The sequence below is a fragment of the Sturnus vulgaris genome, chromosome 2 (assembly GCF_052056855.1).
Source record: "Sturnus vulgaris isolate bStuVul1 chromosome 2, bStuVul1.hap1, whole genome shotgun sequence".
Classification (NCBI taxonomy): Eukaryota; Metazoa; Chordata; class Aves; order Passeriformes; family Sturnidae; genus Sturnus; species Sturnus vulgaris.
Genome location: NC_142244.1, coordinates 670,931 through 685,571, shown reverse-complemented (window position 1 = coordinate 685,571; position 14,641 = coordinate 670,931). Strand labels below are relative to the sequence as shown.

The 14,641-nt window shown below is 39.3% G+C and overlaps 1 protein-coding gene across 1 annotated transcript in view; it reads left to right on the top strand.

The window, feature by feature from the left end:
- The window catches only part of IMPG2 (interphotoreceptor matrix proteoglycan 2), a 52,577-nt gene extending 39,167 nt beyond the window's left edge, over positions 1-13,410 (top strand). The window contains exons 12-20 of the mRNA XM_088160669.1: positions 291-373; positions 3,744-4,056; positions 4,522-6,167; positions 7,061-7,280; positions 8,454-8,664; positions 10,799-10,987; positions 11,175-11,373; positions 12,291-12,370; positions 13,260-13,410. Of these exons, the coding sequence (XP_088016795.1) occupies positions 291-373; positions 3,744-4,056; positions 4,522-6,167; positions 7,061-7,280; positions 8,454-8,664; positions 10,799-10,987; positions 11,175-11,373; positions 12,291-12,370; positions 13,260-13,272 (2,954 nt within the window). The 3' untranslated portion in view covers positions 13,273-13,410. The remainder of the gene's footprint in view (positions 1-290; positions 374-3,743; positions 4,057-4,521; positions 6,168-7,060; positions 7,281-8,453; positions 8,665-10,798; positions 10,988-11,174; positions 11,374-12,290; positions 12,371-13,259) is intronic.
- The last annotated feature ends 1,231 nt before the right edge of the window (positions 13,411-14,641 follow it).

The following is a 14,641-nucleotide window of genomic DNA, read 5'->3' as shown; positions in this document are numbered from 1 at the left end:
TCTGTTGTCCTTAGGCAGCACAAAGGAAATACCCAGATTATTGTTGAATATTGAATGATCCCACTAGAGATGACAAAAGAGTGCTGTCCCCACTTTGTTCTCATCTTTCCCCTCCACTTCCTGTCAGTGATTTGGAGGCATTTCCAGAAACAAAATCACTCTGGCAAACTTTTTGAGAAGATTTTACTTAAAAATCTGAAATCAGAGAGGGTTTTTCAGTCAGTCTTCCAACACAACTTGCTCACAGTGTTACTGCAGCCTTTAGATCCCAAGTATTTCTATTTCCACAGTGAAGGAAATACTGCATCCCACATCGGAAGACCCATCCTGGATTACCGAGCATCCAGTTGTGCTGGAGCACCCGGAATTTGATGTGAGTATGGTTCTGAGCAGTGGCCTTTGGACACCTTTGAACAACTTAGTTCAGCAAGGTACAATTGTAGCCAACACTCAGAGCTTCTCTATCCTGTTGTTCATGCAGAATAAGTACTAATGAAGGTTCACCTTATATTGGAGTAAAAACTGGTGAAATCTGTCATGTGATAATGCTGGTGTCTGCTGCCCAACAGTTTTCTGTGATCATCTTATTTTGATTGCAAATGTCTCTAAAGATGTGATTCTTCCTTTCGTGATACCACCTTTCTTTGGAAAGAAGTGATAGATATAAATCCTAAAGTGGGCCGCTAGAAGAGAGAAAACACGAAGTTTCATAAGGTCCTTTTGTTACTGTATTTCTTTCAAAGAAAGTTCCCAATTTGGTTTTAAAATGATGTCCATCCTCCTAATACCAGCAGAGAAAAATGACTGGCACTGGTTTCTTTTTGTCTCTTGAAATGATAATTCTGACTCTGACTACTTCTGGAATAATCCAAGACATAGAGTTCCATGTTGGACAGAAGACTTGGTATCCCTGACCATGCCTGTACAAAGGGACTTTATGCAAAGATACTGAGTTAGGTGCCAGCAATGCTGAGATCAAGTCAGTCAATTCTGCCAACAGAGAGACCTTCTGAGTGCTGAATCATTGTCTGGGCACTTGGTTTCTGCTCTCCACTCTGTTCTCTAACGCAGATGTGCTTTCAACAAGAAATGAGCTCAGATCATGCCCTAAAATCCAGGTTCATTGCTGAATGGTAGGTTCTCACTCAGTCCATCATGAGATAATGTAATGAACACAGACACATTTAATTTTAGCCAACTTCTGAAATTTTAAAGTAAGCAAAATTTGTTTTCACAGAATGCAAATATTGTTAGAATGGGCATAGGTATAATGTCCCTAATTTCATTACAGTTTTCACTGAGTTTTAAAAACTAATTCTTGATGTCTAAAATACAAATTAATGTGGATTTGCCATAATGGATTCAACATGGTATCGATAAACATGAATTTAAGTTAACTTTGAGAAAAGGGCTTTCTCTTTACCAGAGGCATCTGGCTGGAGTCATCTTATTGGAGACATCTAACTAATCTAAAATATTGTAGATGTTTATTTTAGTAAGACAAGGAATTCTGCCATTCTGTACTCTGACAGATGTGCAGGCAGGAAGGTATTTTAGAGTAGTGGTACTTTGCAACATTAAATTTTAAACCAGGTTTCGGTAATGTTATTATGACAAAAATTGTGGAAGTTATATTTTTCTAATCATGGACTATGAATACAGACTTCAGTCAAAAACTTTGATTATGTAAAAGGTATCAAGTATATCCCCAAACAGCTGTATACAATCTGCAATACATAGGTAATTTGCAAGATAGCTTCAGATAAATATAAAAAATCCTAAATGTGCTTAAATAGTACACAATTGATCAATTATTTCCACGATGTTGAACCTTTATGGTTCAAGTAGGTGCTCTCAAGTAGAACTGTTATCAACGGAAAAGAATTTTGCTATAGTTTTCCCTAGGTGATTTAAGAATAAGCTGGGTTTGGATTAGCATACCAATATTTTGACATAACATGGGACTGTCATGATTTCACCATCCAATTGCTAGTAGATGGTGCAACTAATTCTTCTGAGTTTTGCAGCTCTCTTCAAAAGTAAAGCAAAAATCAGGTCTAGTTTTTGACATGCATGTTTTCTTGTTGTTTATGTTGAGTTGTGACAGGTGGAATGCTCTGACTTGAGGAATACAATGCCTTTCTGGCAGCAGAAATTGAAAAATCAGGGATAGGGGTTCTGTGTTTACAGACATCTATCATATTTGTAAGTCTTTTACATTGGTGAAAACCAGAACTAGCCAATATGATATTAAAGTTGTTAGTATAATATATTGCCATGTAACAAGAATCGTTGAATAATGTTAGTTGCCATGGGAGCATTTATCCACATTCAAATAAATGATGAAGTGCAATCCCTGGCAACTGAATGCTTACATTAAATAAATGTATCGAGGAGCGATTTCTGGTAGTCCTAATTCATTCTTTATGGAATTCATATGTGTAATTTATTTCTAATTTTGTACAGTAACTCTTTTTACAGCTTTATTTATAGTTTAGTCTTGCCAAAAATAAAGTTGCTGGAGCATATGTCTCTATGTTGTATACATACTTTTCAACTGATTGATACAATATAAATTTCAAAATTTGATGAGACTGTGGTGGCATAACAACTGGCATTTTTAAATGTGATCAATATATGCAAACAAAGGAATTTTAGGAAAAAAAACCTCCTTAACTGGCTTATTTCCAAAGCATTCAAATCCAGTCAAGCTTGAATCAAGATGAGAATTTAATTCACCCACATTTCAACTGGGAGTAAAATTTCAAATTGAAAAGTATTTGGATTCTTCCTGTTATTCCTGCTGGTCAAGCAATAGAAATGATTACAGTGGTTTTGAACTGTAATACATATTACAGAAACCTGTGTTCGCTGCACACTTAACTTGTCAGCATTGGCAGTTTGTTAGCCCTTAGTAAATTGCTGCTTCTTGAAATTGCTTGCCAGTTTTTCATACCCTACAGGGTTTTTGGTCTATATCCCACTGCTGCACAGCATTTATATGTGGGCAGGTGTCCATGTAAAGTACTAATTTCTGAGTTTTAGGCTGTCAGCTTGCTTTTGTAGCCTTGACCAAATGACTTAATATCTTTATTGACTTTTTCCAGTATATTTACCTCATAAGACACCATAGTAGGAGATTAATATTCAAAGATGAAATATGCTAACTACTTTAACTGTAAACCAACTGATGATCGGGACCTGGAATAGTAAGTAAACAGTGTGGAAATTGGAGATGTAACAACCAATTATTTTTTAATTCACAAATTTTCTGCATGCACTTTGTTGTTCATCATTCCTGCTAATAGATTTTTTTTTCCTGCACAGGTATCTTGGCTTTGAGACTAAATTATTCCAGGTTCTAAATGCTCTTCATTACATTATGGTCTTTGTTCTCATACCCACAAACTAAAAGATATCAATAAATGATGACTGGGCAAGCATCCATCAAAGTTAATTTTCTACACTGTTTCACATATCTGTATGTAAATGGAATATTAGAATTACTTTATTGGTTGTGTGGCTGAGATGAATAGTAGCTGTTAGCACCTCATTATGCATGTTACACAAGACTAGCAAGAGTCTTTATTTGCCACTTGTCCTGCTGCTGTGCATTGTTCCCTCAGAGGCAGTAGTCTGAGACTTGGCCACTGCCTGCTGTTAACTCCTCCTGTGTGTTCCGTGCAGACAATCAGTGTTTCCCCTGTAATAGTGGAAGTATTAATAGTGGCTTTATGTTCCAGGACAGCACCTTTTTAGCTGAACGTCCTTCTGCAGATGAGTCAACTGTCAGCAATGCCTTGCCCTTTGATTACACCAAACCAGATTCCACCTCAGACAGTGAGCAGCCCATTGACAATGAAATCCAGCCAAGACCAGAGAACATTGACTATGAGGCTGGTTTAGCACCTGAAGCTCCACTTTCCTCAGAGGTTGATGTCACTTCTTTGCCTGATGGGCTGAATTTAGAGACTTCTCATTTAGTCACTGTACCAGTGTTAGAGCATGATTCTGCGGACTCTCTGGAATGGCTTTCAGCTCCCAGTTCTTTAGATGGTAAGTTAATGCCATTGACTGAAGCTTAAATTTGAATACCAGTGTTTCCTCATACTCACCAAATTATAGTTCACCAAAATGAGTTTTCAAAAAGGTCTAAAAATGAAGTATCTTTCTCTGCCAGTTTTTACCTTTTGTGTGCACATGTATCCAAGAACTATATACCAAGGTAAAACCTTCGTAATAGCTAATAAGGCCTGTTTCCCTCTTCCGGAAATGATACCTACATGGCACTTGTTAAATAGCATAGAAGTAATTTTGTATGTCTTGACTTGGCCTGTAGAATATATGAATGGAAAGTGCGAGAGGTTAATGGGGGTCCTAATGGCTTTGGCATACAGAGGCCAGGATATATTATGGAAAATGTGGAACACAGATCTACAGATAATAAAATTAGTGAAATTTGATACTTTTTATCATAAACAACATCTAATTGTCAATTTGTTTTTATTTTTAATTTTGAAGATACTGGACTATCTGAAGAACTTTTGCCTTTAATTCCTCACCTTGTGCCTGAAGAATCTCCATTTACCGATGACTATGGAGTTCCTCTGCTTTCTGCACCAACAGTGGCCTCTTCATCACTCGTAGAGAATGATATCAAAGAGAAGGAAGAAGTAATCCAAGGTAGTCCAGAGGGCAGTGACAGTGCAGACTCTCTGGAAGAAATTCCTTTTCCCCTAGAAGTGCCCCCTATGGAAGATGAAACTGATGCATTTCTTGGAGATAGAGTTATAGATGATGATGAGTCTGGTTCAGCTTTTGATGGTTCAGGAAAAGAAATGGAGTCAAGTATCTGGCCTTGGGAAGAAGCAACCCTGGAACCAGTTTTCTACCCTGGTCCTGATAGCTGGCTTGAAGATGACAATGAGTCTTTGTTAAGCAAAACTGAGGATATTCCTGAAGGCATGATTTTAGACTATATTCTTAACTCTGGGAATAAATTAGATTATGATCTTTCCAAAGATGAGAATGAAGGGAAAGTCAGTATAAAAGATTTCCTTGATGAGTCTGAAATATTTGTCTTTCCAGAGACTACAGCTCCACAAGTACCTCTGTTACAGACAGAAGAACCATCATCTGTGGAACCATCTTCACAGACAGAAACCCTGGGCATGTATGATTCTTTTGTCATGCCAACTGGAGAGGCCCCTGTCTCACCACCATATACAGATCTGTCTGTGGAAGATAGTCTCCATACATCTACAGGGACTGTCAGTATGGAGCAGCTTGAGGAGTCTAGCATAGGCCAGAACATAATCCCTGAAGTAGTTGAATACCAAAGCGAAGACAGGGCAGTGGTAGAAGAACTATTCACTGTGAAGCAGGGAGATGTAATGGAAGCTGCTACAATAGGACACTTGGACGCAATCTCTTTAGAAACTATTCTTACTGCAGGTCCCTCCGTGCTAAAGCCTGATGCTTCCACAGAAGAGCAGCAAGCCCTAGATGCATCACTGGCAGACCAAGACACTCCTGGATCAGCAGTGAAGGAGCCAGCTGATGTTTGGCTGACTGACACGGCACTAGAAACCTCCTTAGGTCAGGCAGTGCAACCAGCAATGCCGGTGGGTACTCAAGGTTCAGCTGCAGTTCCTTCTGCAGATCACACCACCATCCCAGAGGGCTTTGCTGGACAGGATGGTGCAGACCATGGCACACATACTTCCATGAGTTTCAGCACTGTTATGGATCATCAAACAGTGAGTGTAACAACAAGCACCATTGAGCTTCTGTCCCATCTCCCTCCTGTGGGATCCACGCCATCATTGTCTGTGGCTACCTCAACAAAGCTGGGAGATGAAACAACAAGAGTCCTGGATGTTTCAGTAGACCTGGGTCGTGTTAGCACTGTCCACTTTTCTCCTGAGCGAACTGAGGAGGGAAGGAGGATGACTGAAAGCCACATGGAGCTAACAACTCGTGTCCAGTCCACAGAGATGGCCAGTGTGGCTTGGGCCACACATGAAACTCACTATAGCAGTACAGTCCCATCCCGAGCTCTAGTTGTGTTCTTCAGTCTTCGGGTTACCAACATGATGTTTTCAGAGGACCTGTTTAATAAAAACTCCCCTGAATACAAAGCCTTGGAGCAGCGATTCTTGGAACTGGTAAGAGTCACTTCTGTGCTAAATGTCCATTACCAGATAGACAAAGACTGTGGGTAAATTATATTTAGTCATCTCTCTTTCACAGAGAGCAACTCAAAACTGGTGTTTACACATAAGATTTGTGTCCCTCTGTGGGGAAGATTCTGTCTGGAAATGGGTAGTGGGATGCTGTTCATCTTTTAGTCAGATAATAGTCTAAAGGAGAACTACTTAGAACCATGGACCAGCTACTCTACTGATGTCAATAGATATAGCAGTGTCGCTGCAGTTACTACTACACTCCCCCTACTTGCTTCCAGAATGCTCTGTATTTAGTGTAGAGGGAGAAAGATGCAAGAAAACCTGGGGCCGTGAGCAGGTAACTTTTCTGCAACACATTCAACCTGTCCTAAGTAAGAGGTAGCTCAGGGAACTAAGCTGTTCCTAACCTGGCTGATGGCTTGGAAAGCCTTACAGGAGTTACACAGCAATAACTGAAAAATTGACTGGGAAATTCCCCTCTTCTGACTGAAACAAACATTCTGTTGTGAGAGATGAAGGGAGCAAAGCAGAGAGAGGGAAGGGGGACATGCTTGAAGGAAAAACCCTGTGAAATGGCAAGTATTCCAGGTAGTTAGATCAAGGGACAACACAACATGTGTCATGAGAGCTGTGTGTCTTATTGGTAGATTTTTAGAAACTCATTGCAAATTGCTATTCTTTTAAGAACTGCTTGAAGTACTCAGGCTCCTGGCAGGCTACCAGCATAAACCTCAGCTGGGTAAAGGTTAATGCCCTTGAGTAGGATTTGGATAAAATCATTCAGACTCTAATGGTCTGCTGCAGTAACAGTGCAACTGACTGGAGTAGAGAGACTCAAAGATTCAGCTTTTCTGTCATATCCCATGTTGCAGCTGGTGCCCTACCTTCAGTCAAATCTGACAGGATTCCAGAATCTGGAAATCCTAAACTTCAGAAATGGCAGCATTGTGGTGAACAGTCGAATGAAATTTGCCAAACCTGTCCCTCGGAATGTCACCAACGCTGTGTACATGATCCTGGAAGATTTCTGCAACACCGCATATCACACCATGAACCTGGCCATTGATAAATACTCCCTGGATGTGGAATCGGGTAAGGACAGCAGGAAAATGCAGCTTAAAGCAGGGGATCCAGAAAAATTTCTGGTTTAAGTGCTAAGGATCCCAACAGCTCAGAGGCTGCCCACTGGTTTTCACAGGCTGGGCTTTAGAAAGACAGTCTTTCATAGAGTAAAAAAACACAAATGAAAATCTGCTCTGGGACTGAAGAGATGGAAGTCAAAGTGAGATCCAGACAGAGGAAGCTGCATAGGGTCCATATAGATTTATGGAGAAAAATTAACTCACTGAATACTCGGTATAATGCCCCTGAATTTGACCTGAGGAGTAGGGGAGCAGATGGCTCAGGGAAAACAGTGGTGCCCATCTCTCCTGTGCTTACTTTCATGTGTGATTTGAACTTATTCCACATGGTTATTCCCACAGGTGGTAGTCAGTTTACCTGCCAGGTGGGCATCTGCATGGGTAAGAGTTCCTGCCTCATGCTCGGAGTAAGGTCTTGGTTGCACTAAGAAGTGACAGGCCCTCTTGCTTCACTCCTCTGACACAGGGAGAAGGTGGTTTTGTTTTTTTCCCCTATCCAAATTAGCTAGTAAGCTAATCCAGAATTATCTCCTGATTTAAGGTTAGAGAAAAATAAGAGTGCTGTTCTTCCCAGATAGGTCTCTTATATAGATAGTTTAATTAGCATGACAGATATTCTGATAGTGATTGTTTAGCTGTATGCCAGCTTCTTAAGGCAATACAAGTGAGATATCTTGAATGCTTCAAGCTTGTGTTCAAAAAGGCAAATCCCCTCGCAGCAGATGGTGAGTGCCTGACATCCCACTGCCCTTCTCCATATGCTGCCTAGGTTTTCCATAGCAAGAAAAACTGGAGATCACCTGTGGTTTTCTCATTTGTAAATTTGGAGTTCCAGCAGACAGAGAAAATGCAAGGTGCTCTCTGTTCCAGTATGAAAAAGACCACTTCATACTTGCTTTTTTGACTATTTGTTGGGTGGTTTGAGCCATGCCACTGGCATGTGTGGACAGAGGAATATTTGCTAGTGCTTGTTCACCTTAGCAGAACCTTTCGTTACTCAGGAAAGATGCACACTGGATTTTTGTGGATTAACAAGAGAGCATTAGAGAAGACAGCAGCCAGCACCTTGTCCCAGTTAAGGCTCCCCCCTTTCATTATTAGTTTTTGCTCTGTGTATTGCCAGGTGAGCAAGCAGATCCCTGCAAATTCCAGGCCTGCAACGAGTTCTCTGAGTGCTTAGTGAATCGCTGGAGTGGGGAAGCTGAGTGTGTCTGCAATCCTGGCTACCTCAGCATTGATGGGCTGCCATGCAACAGCATCTGTGATCTGCAGCCAAACTTCTGCCTGAACGATGGCAAGTGTGACATAAGCCCAGGGCAAGGGGCCATCTGTAGGTAGGTCACCCTGCTGCTGGAAGTTGTGTTTCCTGGATGAAAACTCCAATCATCTTCTCTGTTGTAGTATTCTATAATATTTATCTAAAATTCTGTACAGTATTCTCTAACAAGTGAGTAGATTGTGATTATCATTCATGTTATGCTGCTCAGTGCAAGTCCCAGTATTAACATTAGTTTTCCTATGTGTATATCATAAATGAGACAGTAACAAATTAATAGAACAAGAATATCAGAAAATAAAACTATCTAAGAATAACAGTTGTAATGGAAGACACTCAGTTGTTCAAATCACTTTTATTGACCTTTGGGGACACAAAAACCTCCAGAGGTTTTCTCAAGTAGCAAAGTGTTTGATAGTGTCATGTCACCTATGAGAGTTAATTCCATAACAGAAATTTATACCTTAACATCACATTGATAGTGCATAAATACATAAAATATAGTGCTTTTGGTCTGGAAAAAAGCATAGAAGTAAATCACTGTGCATTTGGGAAAAATCATGTGGGTTAATAAAAGGATGAAGGAACAGGCTCCAGATATTCGCTTTAAAAAAAAAGATACAGATGCATCTGAACAGGATTGCTGTATTTTGCAGGTAATAAAAAAGATTTTGTGCAAGATACAGACAAATTGGTGATGCCCCTGACATGGCACTGTACTTTTTACTTTTCAAACAATTTAACAGTCTGTTTTTAAAAATAGAATGTACCTATCAATAAAAATTAAGAAAACTACCACAAAGAAGAGTATTGCTACTAGTAGTTATTTACGTTACTTCATGTGATTTTTCTTTTTAAAGTTTACCTAGAACTTCTCTAAAGTCAATTTTAGACTGCTAACAGTTAACACAAGAAAAAAAATACTTTTAAAACTTTAAAACTGGATACTATCAAAGATGAATTATATATTTAAACATTTGTGTGATAGTGTTAATCAGAAGAAGGTAAGTATCTGAAACCAAGCATGTCACAGCCAGTATTTATTAAAAATTTTTTGAAAAAATTGAAGTATTGCTTTACTACTTTCAGAAACTGCTTCAGATCATTATGTGGGAAGAATTAAATTGCTGATGTTTCTTATTAATAGGTTTCATTGCTGTGCATGGTCATAATAGATTACAGTACTTTGAGTTTTTATGAAAAAAAATCCCAAACTCATATAATGCAAATATATTATTTTTACTGATATATTTAAAGTCAATTATAACAACATTATAGTTCCTATGTTCAAAACAACATTAAGGCAGAAATGCTGAATACTGTTTTGGGCAACCATTCTAGAGATACAGTCTTGGACTCAAGTAGTTTATTTTATGTATCTGTCTAGCCATTGTGAAGGTCACAATACTAGGAACATTCTACTCAGCTAACACACCTTCATTAGCATTTGCATTGCAAGGTGATGAGGACAACTGCTTTCTACCTTTGCAGTGTTGATATATCACATGCAAGGCTCAATCAAAGCAGGAGCTTTTCCTCTGTCTAAACACCCTCCAGTTTTAACACCTCACAAGGTACTGTAAATTTCATAAAGCACAGGTATTTTCCACCACAAATGCATTACCCTTTTGCCATTTTACCTACCTTCATTCAATTCCGTAATGGGGGTAGCTCATCCAGGAGAAAAGAAGGTACCTGGGAGACCTTTTTTTGTGGCCTTTTATTTAAAGGGGGCTTATAAGAAAGGTGAGGACAAAATCTTTGGCAAGATCTGTTGTGATAGGACAAGGCATGATGGTTTTAAACTAAAAGAAGGTAGATTCAGACTAGATAGAAGGAAGAAGTTTTTTACTGGTGGTGGTGAAACCCTGGAACTGGTTGTCCAGAGGGATGGTAGATGCCCCACCCCTGGATTGGTTGTGGCTCTGAGCAACCTGATCTAGTTGAAGACGTCTCTGCTCATTGAAGGGGACTAGATGACCTTTAAAGGTTCTCTTTCAACTCAAACTGTTACATGATTATCTACCAAAACTTATATCCATCATAATAACAATAATAAAGAAAATGGGTGATTGAACAATGCAAAGATATTTGTTGCGGTGACTTAACTGAGGGCATATCCTTACAGGAACTTAAAAACATTAACCAGAGCTTTTGCTGCTGTGTAATTTCCCTGTGGTTCTTTGTGGCAGGTGCCGTGTGGGAGAGAACTGGTGGTACAGAGGGGAGCACTGTGAGGAATACGTGTCTGAGCCACTGGTTGTGGGTATTGCAATTGCTTCTGTGGCAGGATTCCTTCTTGTGGCATCTGCTGTCATCTTCTTCTTGGCCAGGACCCTTCGAGACCAGTACACAAAGAGTGATACTGGGGACTCCCAGGGGTAGGTGACACCATCTACTATTTTAAAACACGTCTGCTACAATAAGGATAATTCTGTCATAAGTCTTATGTCACACAGTTTACAAACAACAGGGTGTACAGGCACCTCCAAATGCCAGGCTTCCTTAGTGTATCTGCTGCCCTTCCAGGCTGCAGAGAAGCTCACAGTGTGTTTATTGCTCCCCCAGGCAGGGTGACAGCCTCTCGTCCATTGAGAATGCAGTTAAATACAACCCCATGTATGAAAGTGACACGACTGGCTACAGCCATTATTACCGGAGATACCCGCAGCTCACGTCCTACAGTTCCACCAGTGCAGAGACATCCACAGACTACAGCAGTGAAGAGATCAGGCACATTTATGAAAACAGTGAGCTTACTAAGGAGGTAAATGACCTTGTTTTCACAATGGCATGGGAAAGATCATGGAGACAGTAAGCTTATTCCACACTTCTAACCTCAGAGGTGGGCCCAATCTTTCCCCAGGGTCTATGCTCTAAATAAACAGGTTGCAGCTGCTGCAACTATTTAAAAGAGGACAGAAAAGCTTGCTTTCCCTGCTTCCTTATAGAGAAAGTTATGGTTTTGTTCTGACATGTAATGAATTTCACACAATAAAGGAGCTGACCCCTTAAGTAACTTCATGGGAGTTGGGGAGGTTTGAAGTATTACTTGACACAAATTTACCTTTTAAAGCCAGCTATCTGCTATGTAAGAGCAGTTGCACACTGAAAAATTGGTACATCCAGGCCTTTTCACAGGCTTTTGTTCTGTGTGTTTTCTGATTGTTTTTAAAGTTTTAAAGTCCTTCTTTAACCTGCAAGTTAGATCACATCTTATTTCTTCCTGTACACACAGTATCCAAGGTTTACTCTAGAAGGCTAAAGAGAAGGGATTTACATGCCAGAACTAACCACAGATCCTTAAGCAACTGTGAGAGGTGTGAATCCAGTATGTAGCTGGTAGGCTGACTGGTGGGCGAAGTATCTCTGAGAGACAAATGGTTTGTTAAAGCCTGTTGAAATGCTACACTCTGTCCAAACCCTGGTTTTGATTTAAAAGCAAAGTATTATGGAATTCAAACAAAGTGCTTCACTTTTTTCTTTTTTTTTTTTTTAATTAGAAGAATGATAATAAAATAAATAAAATAAAGAAGAATTTTAACATTGGAGTGCCCAATTTCAAGCTCCACTCTTGGAAATAACAACACACAGGAGCTTTATTATCCAAAACCCAGAAATCAGTTATTTCAGTAGCATTCTGACTTCTATTATGTACTTACAATTCTGTTTATTGTATTCTAGGAAATTCAGGACAGAATTCGAATTATAGAGCTCTACGCTAAAGACCGCCAGTTTGCAGAGTTTGTTAGGCAGCATCAAATGTGAGTGAAATGTCATGTCTGGATAACTAACTCCTTTGATATTTTGTCCTGTGGCCTTTGCTACATTACTGTACTATTTTTTAGGGTTCTAGAAATGCTAGGAAACTAGAGACTAAGATTTCAACATTATTTTTGAAGGGGTTCAACCCTTTTACAGTATTTAATAATCCCAGGAGTCTCAGGAAACAAAAAAAAAAAAAAAAAAAAAGCCCGTGAAGAGGAATCCCAGAGTTAATGGGTGTCAGAACTCTGACATCAATTTAGGTCCTTGAAAACACAGATAGAATCTTATTAATTCTTCTGATATAATTCCCATTGCCCAGTGCTTTGTTTAAAAGCAGAAATTTTAAAAACCCAAAGCAAAACTGCTAGTTTATCTTGAGTTCTCAAGATTTGGCAACTGACCAACACTGGACGTATCACTGGTACAGTCCTGTCTGGTATGGTGGGCACTAACTGTAACAGAAACTTCACAATTCCAAACAATTAATCAATCTGAGCTGTGTTCTTTGATGAAAGCTAAGCACAAAGAAAGTCCTCAAGGACTGAATTGTTAGCATATACACTCGCATGAACTATATTTCTGCTGTAGGAAGCAGCAAACCACAACTTGCTGGGTTACTTTGAAAGACACTGTGGTACAGTTCCTTGGCATCCTATTAAAAACATATACAGTAGCAAAAAACTTGTGTTCCCAGATCCTCAGCAATATTTTTTTTTAATTGAAAGGAACAGCAGTTCCCATTTTTCCATGTCAGTTGTTCAATTTTTCATCTTGAAAAGGATCAGTGTCTAGATTTTTCCACAGCTGGAAAGTAGTAAGGGCTGCCTTGAATCCAATGTTTGAAAGACATGAACTTAATCACTGCTTTTCTCTTTTTCATTTCAGGAAGCTGCTTTGAGAAAAAAAGAAATTGATAGAATACACGTGGGAGATAAACACTACCTTGCTGCCCCAGCAATGGGCTCGGATGTAACTGCAAAGTTACTTATAGTCTTAACATTGCATGGATGGATACAGATGTCTTCTAAATGCATGGCTAAAATGTCCAGATGTCTGTTTATTTCAATTTCTCCTGGCTTTTCCGTGTAAAGTGACACTTTTAAGAGGTGATCAAAAGTGGCAGAGGTTACGAAAGTTCATTTTTCTTTAATTTCAAAATGGACATTGAAAGATTTTGTATACAGAGGCAAAAAAATCTCCTCAGATAAGACAAGATACGTGCACAACCAAAATAAAATGAACAATGAAAATCCCTGCCTGGCATTTTATCCCCACTGGAGGTTTCAGTGGCATTTTTATGGGTATGAAACACTAGCAGAAGGAAGTATTTGATTTGCAAAGGAATGAGTTGTAGGGGAGAACTATTGTGCTAGATTTATGTTAGCATTATTTTAAAGCATTCACAAAATTTTAAAGCAGATGGAAACAAAACCTCACTGGAAAAGCTTTTCTTGTGTACAGATGCCTGATGTACATTTTGCCACCTGACATTAGCAAAGCAGAGAATAGCACCAAGCCTACAGCCCCTTGAGGGCTCTCCCTGGAATTCAGCATCACCACTGCCTGTCAGTGACCCCACAGGGGTCAGGCAGGACAGTGCTGCTGCAGCACACTACAGTGTCTTTAAAGCCAGGATGGTTGATTCTTTAGCTCATTCTGGCAGACACTCAAGCTTGGGCACAGAAGGGCTTCTATCATACAAATGTTCTGTGAAGCTTAAGTGAATAACATTAATTTTTACCTTCTTTTTTTGTATGTAGACATTCTGTTTCATATTTTGTAAGTTAACTGCATTATTTATTTGTTGTGTGTTTCCTTCCCAGCTTGTTTTCATAATGGATATAGTTGTTGAAATAGAAAGGTGACTAGTTTTAATGATGAAATACTACACTGGCATTTGTGCCCATTCTTTTATATCTTTATTATATTTAGTGTTTACTCAGTGTTGAATTCAGCCAACTAATATTTGAAATTACTGAACTGGGCAATAGCCTACCATGAGCTCCCTTTCAAAATCATGTACTTAAATCCATGCACATTTGGTAGATGTCAGCACTTTCCTGAGGGGAAGGGAAAAGCTGAAATTATTCTTAGTTTATTGGAAATCAACATAGAATTTCTTGAACAGAAGAAGTCAGCCTAAAGCATTTTGAAATTGCTGAATTGAGATGGGGACTTCCAAGTAAAGAAATGGAATTTTATCATCAAATTATGAAGAGAGTTCTGACTATATGTTAAGCTGTGTTGGGGGTCTGTTCAGTCACCCA